This window comes from Scyliorhinus torazame, chromosome 7 (genome assembly GCF_047496885.1).
Source record: "Scyliorhinus torazame isolate Kashiwa2021f chromosome 7, sScyTor2.1, whole genome shotgun sequence".
Lineage (NCBI taxonomy): Eukaryota > Metazoa > Chordata > Chondrichthyes > Carcharhiniformes > Scyliorhinidae > Scyliorhinus > Scyliorhinus torazame.
Window position 1 is genome coordinate 293,054,681 of NC_092713.1, and position 18,794 is coordinate 293,073,474.

The 18,794-nt window shown below is 46.7% G+C and overlaps 1 protein-coding gene across 1 annotated transcript in view; it reads left to right on the forward strand.

Moving 5' to 3' along the window:
• LOC140427095 (protocadherin Fat 1-like) overlaps nt 1-17,178 on the forward strand; it is a 212,507-nt gene extending 195,329 nt beyond the window's left edge. The window contains exons 23-24 of the mRNA XM_072512608.1: nt 6,070-6,641; nt 14,679-17,178. Of these exons, the coding sequence (XP_072368709.1) occupies nt 6,070-6,641; nt 14,679-15,190 (1,084 nt within the window). The 3' untranslated portion in view covers nt 15,191-17,178. The remainder of the gene's footprint in view (nt 1-6,069; nt 6,642-14,678) is intronic.
• Nucleotides 17,179-18,794: the final 1,616 nt, after the last annotated feature.

The window sequence follows — 18,794 nt, forward strand, 5'->3', positions numbered from 1 at the left end:
GTAGCTGTCTTCAACCTGGTATTTCATGCATCTGGTGACATGTTACCTTATTTGGTTGAAACATGGCATCGAATTGCAGAATACAGAGTTCACACTTGTATACTCCTTAGTAAATACCTATCTAACTTCTGTTTAAAATGACCAGTTCTATCAACTCCAATCATTCCAATCATTCACCATTCTCTGGTGAAATAGTCATATCTGATCTGTCCATACCTAAAATCCATGTGCCGTATCCTGTAGGTAAACATCATTTAGTTAATAGTTCAATGTTTACTCTCTTTTGGTCATCCCATCGCATTGCACTATTTTACATTGAACTTAATTTTCAATTTCTCACACTGACCTCAAAAACTATATCGATTCCTCTTCATCTGATTAACCAGCTAGGATTTCATTGAATCCACGGAGCAAAAAGAAGCAATTTGGCTCTACAGGCCTATACCATGAACCTCCTCCTACTTTACTTCATCTCATCCTATCAACTTATCCTTTCCATCCCTTCCCGCGCCTCCATATAAATAAATATCTTCCCCTTAGGCTGGGTTTGTTTTCCCTGGAGCAGAGGATGCTATGGGGGGGATCTGATCGAGGTTGACAAAATTATGAGAAGCATAGATAGGGTATATCGTAAGGATTTTTCCCCCATCGCAGAGGTGTCTAAATCCAGAGGGCATAGGTTTAAGGTGAGCAGTAAGTGGTTTAGATGGGACCCGAGGAAACATATTTTCACCCAGGGGGCGGTGGAAATATGGAATACACTGCCTGAGAGGGTGGTGGCGGCAAGTATTCTCACAGCATTTCGGATGAGCACTTAAATCGCCAAGACATAGAAGGCTATGGAATAATGCTGGTAAATGGGATGAGTATAGATTTGTATTTGATGGTCAGGTGGATCGAAGGGCCCGTTTCTATGACTTAAATGCATCTACTTTATTCACATCACGTGATGGGTGGCACGGCGGCACAGTGGTTAGCACTGCGGCCTCACAGCTCCAGGGACCCGGGTTCAATTCCGACTTTGTGTGACTGGCGTTTGCACTTTCCCCCGTGTCTGCGTGGGTTTCCTCCCACAGTCCAAAGATGTGCAGGTTAGGCGAATTGGCCATACTAAATTGCCCCTTAGTGTCAAAAAGGTTAGGTGGGGTTACTGGGTTGCGGGGATAGGGTGGACGTGAGGCCTTGAGGAGGATGCTCCTTCCAAGGGCCGGTGCAGACTCGATGGGCCGAATGGCCTCCTTCTGCACTATAGGGATTCTATCTATGAAATGTAGCAGTGTGTTCTACATTCTTGCTACTTTCTGTGCAGAGAAATTCATCTTAAATTCTTTATCCGATCTGTTAATGTTTAACTTAATTATGCCTAATTCTGATTCATCCAAAAGTGGGTATGTTTCCCCCACTTTCATCCCCGTGAACCACTTCATAATTTAAAGAAAACTTCCATCAGGTCTCCACTTAGTCATCACTTTTCCAGAGAAAAGAAACTGGAATGGATTTTCAAATGCCAGTGAGGCAAGAACGGGTGCAGGAGTGCATTGAAAAGCACGCTCCCGGAGGGAGTCACTTTACCATCTGGAACACCATGAGGTTTTCAAATAGAAATAGAGGTGCGGAGCCAGGAAGCTGCATGTGAAGCGTTTGTTGATGTCATTGATGAGTTCATTAACTGGCCTCAGAGGAGCAGTTTAAAGTTTCAATTTCTGGAAACATGCAATGCCTGGCACATGTTAGGATGCAGCTGCTGTGAACACGGTGGGAAGCTATGAAAAGTAACTAATGCACTGCTCAACATTTTTAAGAAATGGGGGAAAATGCTCAGCTTTTCATCCAATGGTGTAAATAGTATCATAGCTGGTGCTGAGTAGCATATATTTGTCATTGGTGACTGGTGGGACTCTGAAAGAATTGAGATGGGAGCCAGGCTACTCTGATATTGGACAGAAGAGTGAGGAGGAGCTCCTTGCAAGGCCCGGGATCAAACGTCCGCGTCTGGGAGACCTCACCAGGGCGCCGTTTAGTACTGGCCCACACAAACGTGGACCAGACGTAGCGGCACCTGGGGGGGTTCACGCAGGTCATTGGAGGCCCCTGTATGGTCGTACTCTGAACACGGTCTTACATGGCACTCCCACTGCCATCCGGGAACCTTGGCCCTGCCAGCTGGGCACCCAGGCAGTGCCAAGGTGCCAGGTTGGCACTGCCAGTGATCAGGCCTGGGTGTGCCCTGACCTTGTGAGGGGGGTACCCGAGGTCCTCTAACGGGTGTGTTGGGGGGAGGGGGGTCCAGATACCGTGGTGGAGGGTCCAGAGATCGGGCCGACATTTAAAAATGGCGCCCAGATCTCTTCCTTTACTGACTAGCTGAAAGGGGCGTTCCTCACCGAGACCAAAGAAAAACAGAGTCCCGTTTGATAGCAGGGTCATTCTCTGTGCTGATGGCACCGAGAAACACCCCGCCAAAGATACCCAAAACGGGACTCTCTCCTCCTCCCCCCCTCCCCCTGTTAAATCACACCATTGTGCCATCCTCATCACTTGCCTTCTCACCTATAAAAATATAAATCTAACAAATTTGTCAGGCATGATTGCCCCTTCTTGAAGTCATTCCGACACTGCTGGATTCTATTTCTAAATAATTATTTCCTTTATCATGGACTCTTAACATTTTCCCAATGACAGAAATTTCTTGTCTCCCTCTTTTAATAAAGGTGTTGCATTGCCAATTTTCCTATCCTCTGGGACTTTTCTAGAATTTAAGGACTCTTGGAAGATTTCTACCAATGTATCCACTATCTCTGTGGCTACTTCCTTTAATATCCTGGGATGCAACCCATCAGGTCCAGGGGACCAATCGGCCTTTAGTCCCAGTAGTTTCCCTAGTACTTTTTCCATAGTGATTGTTATTGTCTTTATTTCGTTCCCATCTATACCTTGATTACTTAGTATTTTTGGAATGTTATTAGTGGAAAGGGATAGCAAGTAAAGGTTATATTGTAATACTCCATTTGAAGGGAGGAAAGTTTTCTTTCGAGGAGAAAGTGAGCTGTTGTGATATTGTGTGTGCAGCCCTTGTAATGTAAAGGTGTTCAACAGAGCAAGGGTTAATATGGGATTTGAGAATGGCACCACCCATGGTAAGATGTATAGTTTCACATGATAATAGACTCTGGAGATCAGTCTACCCACCCCCTGAGGGAAACTCAAGAAAAGCTGATTGGGTACTGGCGTACAGCCAACCCAATAAATAACAGTGCTAACAACCACAATGTGCGTTGGACAGGAGTGACCACCATGCCCTTCATCTGAAGATAGAACTCTCAAATTATCCTAATATTCACGGCCTTTAGGCTCGCCACCGTTGACCACCTGCTGTGATGGCATCCTCGCGAAGTCCAGCACTGTCTCCTCCATAAGCTGTTGTGCTCCTCAGTGATGCCCCCTACTCAATTGTGCTGCATATATGGGGGCTGCTGTCTCCTCAGTGATTCAAGAGGCCACTTTCTCCAACAATGTTGAAGAGAACCATGGGCAGTCAGTCACCACAGCTCATGTGCATACTGGTTTATACAGAGTTAGAGGCCCGTCATCCAGCCGTTGATTGTCACTCACCTTTCCAGACCTTATTAGGTCATTTAATCTTTTACGACATTGTACCGATGTCATTTTGGTCACTTCTGAAATTTGTAGCCATTTCCTTCCAGGCTCTATTGATGTATCTGGGCAGATTTATTCTCTCATGCATTGGGAACTCCTCTCCCTGATCTGCCTTGGTAAATGTCTCTAGGGAGGCATTGGAAAATGTTGGTGCCGCCCTGTGCATCTTACTGTGCCATCTCCTCAGGGCTGTTGTCTGCCTCTTCAAACGTCCCGAGTTAATTGGATGCCAAACCCGCCCTGGGCCAGTTACACATTTTCCACTTGAAAATTGCATCACACCATTGATGCAGACGCGACACCGGATTGGAATGTGGAAATGATTGGCGGGAGGGGGGGGCACATGATGGTGCAGGGGGTAGGTTTGCCAACCCCAGATAACCCAACCCTCTAACCCTTTTGGTATTTTTTAATAGTTGCATCCTTTCAATTCTGGTAAAAGCTGAAATACTTTCTCAGTTGAGGATTATTTTAAAAGGAAAGTAAAAATTAGCTTTGGTACCTTCTGTTGAAACTCGTCCATATGAAACCATCTATAATAAATTCAATATCTGCGCACAATTCCTGTCTGCAGTATCTCCTTTGACATTATATTCTTACAGTCGCATTTATAATGTAAATTGCCCGAATGTTGTAATTACAATCTGTAGTGCCTTCCCTCTACTCACCCACCTGCACTTCAGAGAAACCTCTATTCTCCTGTGGAATACACTTGCCAAATTGCCCTGTTTGCGATTTAACAATAAATCACAATTATACAAAATAAGGGCAGAAAGCAATAATTTAACATGGAAATTTGATTATGTTTGTTGCGCCTACCTTCTAATGTTTCTTCTGCTGAGACGTATATTGGTCTTGACTTCCTTTGTACAGTATAAATGGAGATCCCTTGGTATAGATTACAAATCACATGTGGACATATTTGGCCTCAGTGAAATCCATTGCTTTTAATCTCCTTCTCCTTAAATCTCCAATGACACCTGCTATCATTGATGTTTCCAAATCCACAACCGAGAAGGATAATGGGAATTCCACCACCTTATGTTCCCATCCAAGCCACACACCATTCTGACTTAGAAATGTGTCATGTTCCTCCACTGTCGCTGGGTCAAAAATCTTGAACTCCCTCCCTAACAGCATTGTGAGTGTACCTACACCTCATGGACTGCAGCAGTTCCAGAAGATGGGTCACCACCACTACATAGATGTTTACAGCAAAGAAGCAGGCCGTTCAGCCCATCGTGTTCACGCCAGTCATCAAAGAACTGACTACACTAATCCCATTTTCCAGCGCTTGGCCCGAAGTCCTGGAGGTTATGGCAGCGCAAGTAAATATCTCTACATTTCCTAAATGTTATAAGAGTTTCTGACTTAACCACCCTTTCAGGCAGTGAATTCCAGACTTCCTTCATCCTCTGAGTGAAAAACTTTCTCCTCTTCGCCTTCCACCTCTTACCTTAAATCAATGCTCCCTGGTTGCTGAACCCTCTACTAATGGAAAACTGCCTTCCTATCTGCCCTATCTATATCCCTCATAATCTTACACACCTCTATTAGGTCCCCTTTCAACTTGCGCTTCGCCAAGGTAAACAGCCTTAGCCTATCCAATCTTTCCTCATAGCTCAGACCCTCCAGCTCAGGTGGCATCCTGGTAACTTTCCTTTGCGTCCTTTTCAGTGCAATCACATCCGTATTGTAATGTGGTGACTTTCTCAAGCGCAATTAGCGATGGAGAATAAATGATGACTTAACCAGTGACGCCTACATCTCATGAAAGAATTTTTAAAAGTGAGCCTGAAACAAAGAGACAAGAATTTCCACTAATAATTGCATTTTATTTCAATGCTTATCATATGCGTATATTCTCATTATATTTTTACATCTAACAATGCCCTGAAGACACTGCCACTTGATGTTTCTATCTTTAACAGGTTCCTTTATAACTCAAGAAAAACAATTGCAGCTTTTTGTGCTGTTGCCTTGTTACTGTGGAATGATTTCCTTTGCTGTCTCACATGAGTTTTATGATTTAGGACTATTTGCAAAAGGCACCGTTCTGAAGTGGCATTGGCCATTCAGTTTTAATGTTAATATTTCTATCGAACTGTGAAGATTGTCATGGTCAAGGTCATTTTATTATGACATGCCACCCAGTGGAGGTCGCTACATAACAATCAGTAGCACAAAGACTGACCCATTTCCACTTGCCTAACCTCGGGGTGCTGATGCCAGTAAAGGTGCCCTATCTCCATCCTGACTGTGGTCAGCGTGGACTAGGGATGATTCGTTGTGTGTAAAGCTCCGGAGAGACAGTGATTTTAACTCTGAACCAGTGGGTGGGCTCTCCCCACCCATCCTCTGTCCCCCAACCAAGTTAACTGTTTCTAACAACTGTATGCTTTGAATTCTCAGGTGCAAAGAGGACGTTAACGAATGCCCAAAGCAGGCTTGCATGAACAACGGGAGCTGTGAGAATTTCTATCATTTATTTAACTGCAGCTGTGTGTCTGGATACACGGGCAAATTGTGCGAGATATTCGCGGAGGGGCACTTGCAGAGCTCCCCGATCGTCATCAGCCACTATGAAATTATTGAAATAGTAGGGGCAGTGCTAGCGATCTGCATTTTAGTTGCACTGTTTGTCGTCTTCCGTAAGGTCAGGAGCAAAAAGAAGAAGCAAACCTCCCTGCACATTCTGGGCAGCAACGAGCTGTCAAAGAGTGAAACAACAAAGAACACATACTGTGCTTCACATTCGTCCGCGCTGATCCCACTCAACATTCTCAAGGGCTCTGCGTACGACTTGGAGAGAGATTTATACCAAGGGTCACTCGGGCATCCAGACCTCAACACGTTCAACCCAGTTCACAGCAAGTGCAGGTCAACTGTTGTGTGCAGCGTGGCACCAAACCTTCCTGCTCCTCCCTCATCCAACTCGGATAATGAATCTATTCCAAAGACGACGTGGGAGTGCGAGTACGAGGGTGAGAACAATCAACATTTATTACCTTAGAGTCGTAGAGTCATTTACGGCAAAGGGGGAAGCCATTCTTTCCATCCATTCCATGCCTCAGTAGCTTTACCTTGTCTACCTCACCTGAACCCATCATAATTTGGTACGCATGGATAAAAACTTCCCTCAATCCCTTTTGCTCCAAGGAGAACAACCTCAGCTTCCCTAATCTAAATTTTAGCCGAAATCCTTCACCCCTAGAACCACTCTGGTCAATCTCTCTTCTGCATCCTCTCAAGGACCTCCACATCCTTCCTAAAATACGGTGACCCGAACAATATTCAGTTGTGGCCTAACCTGGGCTTTATAAAGTTTCTGCAAAACCTTCCTGCTTTTGGACTCAATGCTCCTAATTATCAAGCTCAGCATTCCATATGCTTCGCTATCTTTGGGATCTTTCTATTTAAACAAAGCTTAAATAGGTTAAAAGCATAATCGTCTCAAATTTACTTTAGAAACCTTCTGCGTAGGGTCGCCTAGCAGCTCAGTGAATTTGGAGCTGACCCGTGCTAATCAGGAAATTTCCAGATTTGGGGCCAGGTGTGCGCTGAGTGACTTGACAGGTTTTGGTTCTGCGCGAGTGAAAAGCAGTTTGCCAATGACATTCCATGAGGCCAGTTCGCCTTCAAATGCTGATTGCTGCATTAGTGTCTGAGAATGACATGCCTGTGAGACCTCAAATTCTTGCTTTAGCTGAGAGCCTTAAAGATCAAAACTGCCCTGACCAGCAACAGCGATTCCTTTGACTGGAATCATTTACACTCAGTTCCCATATCATTTGTCTCTGCATTTAGGTATCAGCCAAGGCGTATCTATTAGGAGACCATATCTAGTGCCTTTTGAGTCCAATAACAATCTAGAGGATGATGTCATGATATGCAGGCGTGCAGATAATGATATACAGACAGGCAGCTAATGAACACAGAGAACAGGACATGACCAATGAGCAGGCGGGACACTCAGGGGTGGTATCTCACTATAAAAGGCACGAGGCACTCACACTCCGTCTCTTTCCACTGATGAACATCTACAGAGTGAGTCTGGGTGTATGTACAGTATCACACCTCCAGCACGTGGCTAAGAGCTAGTCAGGTTCAGTCAGACAGAATAACCACACTTATGTTAGCAGAGTCGAACCCATAGAGAACTGTGCTACTGGTTCAATAAATCAGATTGAACTAACTTCAAGGTCTGGAGTATCTTTTGGTTAAAGCTGCATCCAGTTGCAGCCTGTGCTATCCCAGAGTACATAACACATCATGCTACCAGGAGACTGCTTAATCTAGGTAGTTTACCTCAGTCCCTCCGTGACGACCAGCGAATGTACCCCGGCACCATGGAGAAGATTAAGGCTCCTCACCAGCTCAGGACCTCCGGCAATCTCAGTGCCAACTGGCGGACATTCAAGCAAAGGTTTCTGCTGTACTTCGAAGCTTCAGACCTCGTGGGTGCGTCTGATGCAAGGAAAATCACGCTTTTCCTCTCAACAGCGGGTGATCAAGCCATCAAACTCTTCAACTCTTTTCACTTCACCGAAGGCCAGGACAAGACAAAGTTTCAGACCAGCCTGGACAAGTTTGACAGTCACTGTGAAGTAGACACCAATGAAATCTTTGAGTGCTACATATTCAAACAGCATCTACAAGGTAAAGATGAATCTTCAACTTCTTCTTAACTAGCCTCTGCCTGCTAGCGCTGTCCTGCAACTTTGGTGATTTTGCTGACTCCATGATCACAGACCAAATCGTTTTTGGAGTTCACTCTGATCCTCCGAAAGAGTAGCTACTGAAAATCAAGCACATGACCCTGCTAGTCGCGATTGAAACATGCACAGTGCATGAGCACGCCAAAAATCGCTATGCCCAGTACAAATCAGTTGAAAATGAGAAACTTGCCTCCCACGAGGCAGAGAGTGTGCAGGCCATCTCCCGGATGCAGCGCCTCAGCATTGATGAAAGCGGCTATTTCGCGAGCTTTTCCTGGGGCCCAACGCATGCGCGATGTGAACGGGATAACGAAGCGGCCGATACCCGCACTGTGCATGTGGCGACGTCATGACATGCTCGAACTGCGGCAATGCCCACTTAAAGAAATACTGCCCTGCAAGAGGCAGGCGATGTTTAAACTGCGGGAAGCATGGACGCTATGCAGCCTTGTGCAGGTCTGCACCACCAATCAGGGGCCAGCGCTCCCAATTCTGACGACAGCGGGTTGTGTGCAACAAAGATTACAGGATTCTGATCCTGGCAGCATAACGGATCCAGAGGAAGAATGCCTGGACTCCGCCTACTGTGTGGGCATCATTACCAAATGTGAATATGCCACGTCCAACTCATCACAAATTCAATCCATCCTCGCTGTGGATTCTGCGGACGAATGGCGTGCGGTGATGCTCCATTAAGCTGGACACAGGTGCTTCTGTCAACCTCCCCTCACAGGCAAATCTCAAACACATCAAGAAGCTCCCCAACGTCCTTCCAGCAGCCTGCAGGCTTCTGGACTACAACGGAAATGCCATCACGGCACTGGGATCCTGCCATCTACTCGTCTCCAACCGGGGCACCCATGCACGGTTACGTTTTGAAATTGTCAAGCCAGACAGGGCATCCCTACTTGGCGCGCATGCCTGCAAGCAGCTGAACCTCGAGCAGCGGGTTTACACAACGACATCCTCCAATGTGGATCTTCAGGCCGGCATTGACGACATCCTCGCTCAGTATCCGGATGTGCTCGACGGGATGGGCACGCTGCCATATCGATACAAGATTCTGCTACGCCCTGATGCCAAGCCAGTGGTCCACGCACCACGCCGGGTCCCGGCTCCGCTGAGGGAGCGCCTGAAAACACAGCTCAAGGATCTTCAGCAACAGGGCATCATTTCCAAGGTAACCGAACCGACTGACTGGGTCAGCTCGATGGTATGTGTTAGAAAGCCTTTGGGAGGCCTGCGCATCTGCATTGATCGCAAGGATCTCAATAAGAATATAATGCGTGAACACTACGCACATTTTCTCACCAAGTTAAATACGTCTCATGGGTTTTAGCAAATCCAGCTGGATGAGTCCAGCAGAAGGCTCTGCACCTTCAACACACCGTTTGGCAGATACTGCTATAATCGCATGCCGTTTGGCATTGTCTCGGCATCGGAGACCTTCCATCGCATCATGGAGCAGATGATGGAGGGCATTGAAGCGGTTCATGTGTACGTGGACGACATCATCATATGGTCCACGACCCCTGAAGAGCATGTTTCCCGTCTCCAGCAGGTATTCCGCCGTGTCCATGCCAATGACCTGAAGCTGAACAGGTCCAAATGTTGCTTTGGCATGTCGGCACTCAAGTTCCTAGGTGACCAGATCTCTCAGCAGGGCGTGCGCCCGGACACAGACAAAGTCAAGGCCATCAAAGCCATGAAGGTCCCTGAAGACATGAAGGTGGTGTTGCGCTTCCTGGGCATGGTCAATTTTCTGGACAAGTTCAGCCCAAGCATGGCTCACACACCACGGCCCTACGAAACCTGGTGAAAAAGTCCACTGCCTTTGAGAGGAAGGCCGCACATCAGGCAGAGTGGTTGGAGCTGAAAGCCAAGCTCAACACTGTACCCGTCTTGGCATTTTTCGACCCAGACAGGGAGACGAAGATTTGAACAGATGCGAGCCAGGATGGCATCGGTGCGGTGCTGCTTCAACGCGATGACACTTCCTCCTGGGCACCGGGAGCATACGCATCGAGGGTCATGACCCCCACCAAAACAAGGTATGCGCAAATAGAGAAGGAATGCCTGGGTCTTCTCACTGGCATTCTCAAGTTTCCCGACTATGTCTATGGCCTGCCGACATTCACTGTTGAGACGGATCACAGGCCTCTGGTCCTCATTATCCACAAGGACCTGAACGACATGACGCCTCGGTTGCAGCGCATCCTCCTCAAACTCAGAAGGTACGACTTTGACTTAATGTACGCGCCTGGCAAGGAGCTCATCATCGCTGATGCATTGTCCCGCTCCATCACATTGCCTAGTGAACCGCTGGAAATCATCCGGCAGATTGAAGCACAGGTGCAGCTGTGTGCTAGCACCCTCCCGGCGTCTGATGAGAAGGTGGTTCGTATCCGCTAGGAGACAGCAAAGACCCCCTCTTGCAGCGTGTCATGCGCCACCTTGCCAATGGCTGGCAGAAAGGGCAGTGCCCTCAATTTTACAATGTAAAGGACGGCCTGACGGTGATTGATGTTATCCTCCTCAAGCTGGACCGGATTGTCATTCCACTCAGTCTCCAGAGCCTGGTGCTCCACCAAATCCATGAGGGACACCTGGGCGTCGCGAAGTGCAGATGCAGAGCCAGGCAGGCTGTCTACTGGCCCGCGATTAGCCAGGACATCTCAAACATGGTCCTCAACTGTGCGACCTGTCAATGGTTCCATCCAGCGCAGAGCAAGGAGACGCTCCAGCAGCATGAAATCGAGACCTCCCTGTGGTCCAAGGTTGGCTTTGACCTCTTTTGTGCGAATGGTCGTGACTACATGTTGATTATTGACTATTTCTCCAATTACCCTGAAGTCGTGAAGCTCTCAGACCTCACATCTCGGACCGTCATCAAGGCCTATAAGGAGACGTTCTCCAGACATGGTATCCCACTCACTGTCATGAGTAACAATGGCCCGTGCTTCAACAGTCACGAGTGGTCTATGTTTGCCAAGTAATACCATTTCAAACATGTCACTTCCAGCCCACACTATCCGCAGTCCAATGGAAAGGTTGAAAAAGGGGTGCACATTGTGAAACAGCTCATCTGCAAGGCCGCGGATTCTGCTTCTGACATCTACCTCGCGCTGTTTGTGTACAGGGCGATCCCACTGTCCACTAGCATGTCGCCGGCTCAACTCCTGATGAACAGGGACCTGCGGACAACACTTCCAGCCATACACTTGCCCAACCTGGATCACCTCTCGGTGCTGCAGAAGGTGCAGCAGCTCCGAAACCAGCAAAAGCAGGGCTATGATGCTCATGCCACCGATTTGCCCGTGTTATCCCCGGCAGACACTGTCAGGATTAAGATACAGGATGGTGGCTAGTCTGCTCCAGCTGTCGTTGTTCGACAGGCTGCACCCCGCTCGTATGTTGTACATATGGCTGATGGTTCTCTTATGCGACGAAACAGACGGGCACTGTGCAAAGTTGCCTGCCTGCAACCGCTTTCTTCTCCATTTCCGTCTGTTGTTTTGCCACCTCCTGATACCTCGAACTACGAGGCCACCAGTCAGGCTTCCATCCCGCCTGTCAAGGCGCCGTCGTCCCCACCACCACCTCTCCGGCGGTCGACAAGCATCAGACGCAAGCCCCAGAGACTGGACTTATGAACATTTGTTTTGTTTGCTATGTTCTGTTTTCTCACATTAGACAGCTGTCTTCACATGTAAATACGTTCAAATATGCCACCGCTTGCAAATATGTTAATATATGCCTACCACATGTAAGTACGTTCCCATATGCAAACAAAACATTAAAAAAAAGGGAAGATGTCATGATATGCAGACATCATTATCTGTATATACAGACAGGCAGCTAATGAACACAGAGAACAGGACATGACCAATGAACAGGCAGGACACCCAGGGGTGGTATCTCAGTATAAAAGACACGAGGCACTCACACTCCATCTCTTTCCACTGATGAACATCTACAGAGTGAGTCAGGGTGTATGTACAGTATCACACCTCCAGCACGTGGCTAAGAGCTAGTCTGGTTCAGTCAGACAGAGTAACCACACTTAGGTTAGCAGAGTCGAACTCATAGAGAACTGTGCTACTGGTTCAATAAATCAGATTGAACTTCAAGGTCTGGAGTATCTTCTGGTTAAAGCTGCATCCAGTTGCAGCCAGTGTTATCCCAGAGTACATAACACATCAGATGACAGGAGGAGGGGGGGGCGGTATTATTTTCACCCTGAGAGGTAACCCAGCAATGCTGTTTCAGAACCCACACTTCGTTTTTGTCCTAAAATGAGTAGACTGCCCACCCTCCAGGTTACTGTCTGGATGACAAAAATTGAGAATGCGCGCATAGAATTCTATTGTGTTGGGTAGTTTCCCCTTATTGCCTTACACGTTGGCACTCTGGTTTAATGCTGGCACAGATTTACCAGTGTTCGCCGGCCTCCAATCGGACATGCATTATCCTTTTTGAGTCTCAATGATCAATGTTAGTCGGCTGTCAGACTGAGCAACAGAGGAATTAAGCATTAAGCCTTTAACATTAACTTTAATATTGTTCCCAGCCAACGAGTACCAGGGATCATGAGAATGCAAACGGCAGCAGATTCCCTGGCCGTTCGTCTCTCGCCTTAATCTCATGCAATGAGGACAATTCTAGCGACCCAATGGAGTTCATGAGGTGATTAAAGAGAAACTAATATCATTCACTGTGGGAGTCTGGAACAAAGAGACTCAACATCAAAATTTAGAGCCAGTTTGTTCAAAGTTGAAGCCTGGCAGCTCTTTCTCACACAAAGGATAGCGAATACCTGGAACTCCCTCCCTCCCAAAAACTGTTGAAGCTGGATATCAATTGAAAATTTCAAAGCTGAGACTGATAGCTTTTTGTTGGATAAGGGTATTAAGGATTCCAGAACCAAGGCGTGTAGATCGAGTTAAGATACAGATCAGCCATTGTCTAATTGAATAGCGGAACAGACATGAGGAGCTGAGCGGCCGACTTCCGTTCCAATGTTCCAGCCAAGCTGATATCATCTTGAAGTTAGACAGACCAGGAGTCTCACCTGAGGCCTCCTTAATCTGAATGTCACAGCTACTTGATAAACCTACTTGATAAATCACTGGGCCCAACAACAGCCCACATTTTGTTGACAATCTATTAGTTGTTGCTCCAGTGTTCCTGCACTCCCTTTAGCTCCACAGGGCATGGTGTTGCCTTTCTTACAGGCCGGGACCTGTTGGTGAAGTGAAGCCTCCTTTATGGATTGTTTGAATGGCAAAATGCGGGTATTAAAAAGAGAGCAAATAGAAAAAGGAATGGAAAAATATCAAGATAAAAACAAAATGAATAGTGAATGCAATAAGCAAAAGCTCCTCAAAGCAGGAAATAAAATCAGACAAGTTGTAAAGACAAAAAGCAAACTTAAAATGAAAAGAAATCCTAACAATTGAGCCAAAAGGAAACTGGAGGGAAAAAGTTAAATCTTAACACGATGTCTCCAGAGAGGAATGGGTGATATGTATGTTGTGGGTCTGAGGTTTGCAGTTGTTATGGGAGAGTAAAGATCTGCTAGTGTCCAGGTGGGTAGTTGGTCGTAGGGTGCGCTGCAAAAGGTGCCGTCTTTAGAACATCTCACGTTTAATTGCAACATTTAAAGCAGATTATAAACTGCAGATGGCAGTATGGTGCTATCGGTGAACAATGTCCTGTGATTCAATGAGTAAAGGATAGGAATGCGTAGGCAAGAAAAATAAGAGAATCAGTGGAGAAGAGGAGATAATGGACTTGTAAAAATGACAATTTTTACGGACTCCAGTCATACTGGAGTTCCATTTTAAACTATACACCAGCTGTTCAGGCACGTGTTACTGGTACCTTTCATTTCTGTATTTTACTGGTTTTCCTCCTCTTGTGTGAATAGTTAATGCAGTTTAGATATATTGGAGAGGGGAAGCATGGAAACCTGCCATAGTGGAGTAGGAGGCACAGGCCTTGGAGTCTAGTGGAAGGAAAAGACAAGTCAACGCTCTAGGTCCGGACCGCCCTACCGATCATGTACTGTGTTAATGAGGGATCCCCGCCCCAATCACCAACCTCTGCTCAGGGCCAGCTGTGGGTTAGTGGAGGGTGGGAGGGGTAGTTGGTTGCCGGATCTAGACTGTGCTGAAAGGGGGAAATACATAGCTGAAGGAAAATGCTCCAATCCCTGTTGATTCATTTTGGGAATGCCTCTTAATTATTTGTGCATCGTTTAAATATTTTAAAGTTCTTTCAACTTTCTGTTTTAAATTTCAGTCTATCACGGGGACCCTCCAGTCTGGCCACCCCAGTCTCAGTCCCAGTCATCAAGAATGCAGGAATATTCACAATATGAAGGAATGGAAGAGAATCTCCCACATTCAGTGGCCAAAGAACACTTCGTCGGGTACGATGGCTTCCCATTCCCACTGGACCATTATTCCTCACGGAGCAAGCGGGCACCCCTGGCCCCGCAGTACAACGACCAGGTCTTGGAAGACTTCCCTGATGTTGATCCAGGGGCTTTATTGGCGTCACGTTGCCAGAATGAATACACTGCCATCAGCTACTATCCGGCAGAGCTGCTGAAATCTCAGGTCCCAGGCATTCCCATGCAGCCCGGCTACCAGAAGGTTCACGTTCGCCTCAGTGTCGCCCAGCCTTCCTATGCAGAGTGCGGGCCCATGCACGCGCAAGCTGTGGTGCCCCGTCTAGTCATGCCTACCTGCTACGAGGACCCTGATCTAATGGAGAGTGACTATGGCAGTTGTGAAGAGGTGATGTTTTAAGGAGAAGATTTTTTTCATGTCTTTACCATGCACTATGTCAGGTCAGGACCCCTGACGACCACTTGCTGCCTGCTCTTTAGACCACTGTAATAACGTCATTGTGGGTGCAAGTGGAATGGTCAATTTGAGCACCCTCTGGACAAAAGAGCTGATCAAACATGCCCCAGGCTCATAGCCCCGCCACGACACAAATGTTGCAACAACAGATTGCCATTACGTGAGTAAGGCTGCAGCCTTGAGGTGACATTAGGTGGCTACTGATGAACTGAGAGGAAATGCCACACTAAAGACTGGCAAGACATTGGGAAAACAAACACAATCGTATAACTTTTATGACGTAATGCCAGTGAGATTGTAAAAATCTAGTCTTTTTAGTAATGGAAATATAATCTCTTCCCAGCCGTAAAAGTATTGGATTACTGAGGTACTGTGGACAGTTGGACACTATTTTGTGCACCGTCTCTTTGCAACGGATATTTACACCAGCTTCCACTGTTAATGGTCATGCACGTCTGAAAGTATCACCAAAGCTAACTTGATACTTGCTATGTTTCACTGACAACAGTTTGAATTCAGCTTGTTGTGGGGTGGGAGGGGGTTTGTAACTTTGCCAATGTTTTTACATTTTGTTTTGTTATTTTACATGGGAACTGAGGCCACCATCATTGCCAAAGTCCAGGAGCTTTATTCCGCATCTAGCTGTGCTACACTTGGCCAGGGAATGAATCTCACTGTTGCCTGAAAGGGAAAATATCCCATTCCACCATATTCTTTACATTTGTCAAAGCACGCCGTACAGAAAAAGAAATGATAATTATTCAGTGCACCGGTAAATACCGGCACGTCCTCCACATCCATTTAATGACAATCTTTCAAATGAAGAAGAATGGATATTTGACAAAGCAACCCATTCACGCTCAAAATCTGTTTCCATAAAATGCTCCCAAGTGTCTTATTTATGCAAATGTGAACATTTTGTAACATCTGGCAGATTTCTTTCTTAAAGAAAGAAATGTAGCCACGTGAATAATTCATTGCAGAGTAGTAGTTTGGGGTAATGCAGATTTATTTCTGACGAGTGTGAATTGACGTTCGTGTGAGGCTCTGAATTTGACATTTGTTCAGGGAGAAAAAAATCAGGAGCAGGGTTGTCACAGCGAACATACCTGCCCTCTGGTCATACTGTACTCAAAATCCGCCATCCTGTACATGGGAATTAGTAGTTCATCATCAAATAGCTGATCAGAATTTTACCAAACATTAGACACGCCACAAGATAGAAACAAAAAAAAAATTCAATGCTTTTTTTTCTCTGCCTGACTACCATTTTGGCATTGTACCAGGAGAGGGCGCTGCATCCCCAATTATGTGATGGTGAGCCATTATGCTTAACGCTGGGTCACTGTTCCTTGCAACACACCAGTGTTGAACCACTTCCTTATCATTATCCCCTGTTCTGGGCCAACATGCGGTTAAATGGCACTGAAGATAAAGCGGACTTCATTCGAAGTTGCTACGACGTCCTGGCCCAAGAGTAACATGCATACTGGGCTCTGGGCTTAAAGGCCGCATTTTAATAAAATAGTGACTGTTGTTTAGGGTCGTACTTGATTTTAAGGACGTAAAACTTCAAATGAATTGTGTGTTAGTGAAGGTTCAGACATCAAAATGAGCCTTATTTGGTATGGTACTGTATAACAGGCAACGTTTTGGAATGTGACAGGGTGCGGAACTGCATGAAGAGTGCAGTGACAATGTAAGCTGATTTTGACACTGGAGATTGAAGTTGTAGCCTATCCATATTCTTCCCCCTGCAGCTGTGTACACCTGTTCTATTTCTTTGCATTTTAGTCAAATGCGATGTCTGTGTATTGTATTTGTGCGGCCAGTCTTTAATATATTGTTCCAGTGTCTTGAGTTTGTACAGAAAGTGTTTCGCGTTTTATTTTGTATTATATTCAGTAAAATGTGGTTTTATTTTGATTACAGATCGTCCATATTGTGCGTTTATTCCACATTTGTCAACAGATTGGGTTTAAAAAATTGAATAACTCCAAAGCAGTAACTTCTTCCTCTTGGTAGAAACATAAGGAGCCGGGAGAGGGGGCTTGGTGGGTGGTCCTCGGATACATAAGGTGACGGTCAGCAGAATGTGAGAGAGGACAGGTTGGGGCGATGATGAAGAGCGGAGAGGATGTGGTCGGGGGGGGGGGGGGGGGGGTGGGGGTGGGGGGGGGGGGGAGTGAAGGGAGAGGATGGGGAAGAGAATATGCAACAGTAGGAAACAGATCATTGGCAAGATGGGAGAGGTGAAAGGTCAAGAGAGGAGGGGTGGGAGAAGAGGGCCAAGGCAGTAAAGTGACAGGTCATTGGGGTGATAACAGCAAGAGGGCAATGAGAGGACGTTAGAATCATACTGCTGAGAAGGAGACCGTACGGCCCGTGGTGCTCTCTTTCTGATTAGTCCGACTCGCCATCTTTTTTAAAAAATATGTTTTTATTGGTTTTTGCATTTAATTTGTAAGACCATTGCAGAGTAAAGATTTAAATTTTTAAAAAAGAACAGAAGATCTGAAGGCAACAAGCAGTATAAAACAAAACAAAAACAGGGAAACAAAGTGAGGCCTGTTGGCATTAGGCCCTCAGTAATTGGTTGTCCCAACCGCGCTGTTTTACTATTTACATGTGACCCATGGTATTGAAACATATCAGGGGCTTGTTTTGAGGTCATCCAGGTGCGCCCTCTTGTGGTTGCTGTGGTCGCCCCTCCTGGGTTCTCCCCCCCCCCCCCCCTTAGGTGCCCTTTGGTCCCTCTGCTCTGCTTCCTCTTTGCTCTTGGTGGTATCTACCCCCTCCTCCACCATCCCCCCTCTCTCTTATTGGTTGATGGTCACAAACAGGTCCTCCAACAGGTTGGTAAATTGCTTCCATCTATTGCGGAAGCCCTCTTCCGATCCGCCAATGTTGAATTTGATCTTTTCCAATATGAGGAATTCTGCCAGGTCAGACAGTCAGTCTGCGGCTTTGGGTGATGCTGCTGATCTCCATCGAGTAGGAGTCTCCGGTGGGCGGTCAGGAAGGCAAACACTAGGGCATCTGCCCCGCTCCCCGTGAAGAGCTCTGGCTGTTCCAATACCCTGAAGACAGCCACTAGTGGGCATGGCTCCACCCTCACCCCCACAATCTTGGACTTGGCCTCGGAAACGCAGTTCAGCACCAGACCAAGTCTGGAACATGACCAGGAATGTGGGTGTGGTTGGCCGGGCCTCCATGGCACCATTCACATTTGTCCTCCATCTCCGGAAAGAACCAGCTCATGCGTGTTCTGGTCAAGTAAGTCCTGTGCACCTTTTCAAAAAAATAAATTTAGAGTACCCAATTCATTTTTGTTCCAATTAATGGGCAATTTAGTGTGGCCAATCCACCTAACCTGCACATCTTTTGGGTTGTGGGGACGAAACCCACGGAAACACGGGGAGAATGTGCAAACTCCACACGGACAGTGACCCAGAGCCGGGATCGAACCTGGGACATCGGCGCCATGAGGCCGCAGTGCCAACTCACTGCGCCACCGTGCTGCCCACTCTGTGCACCACCTTTAGCT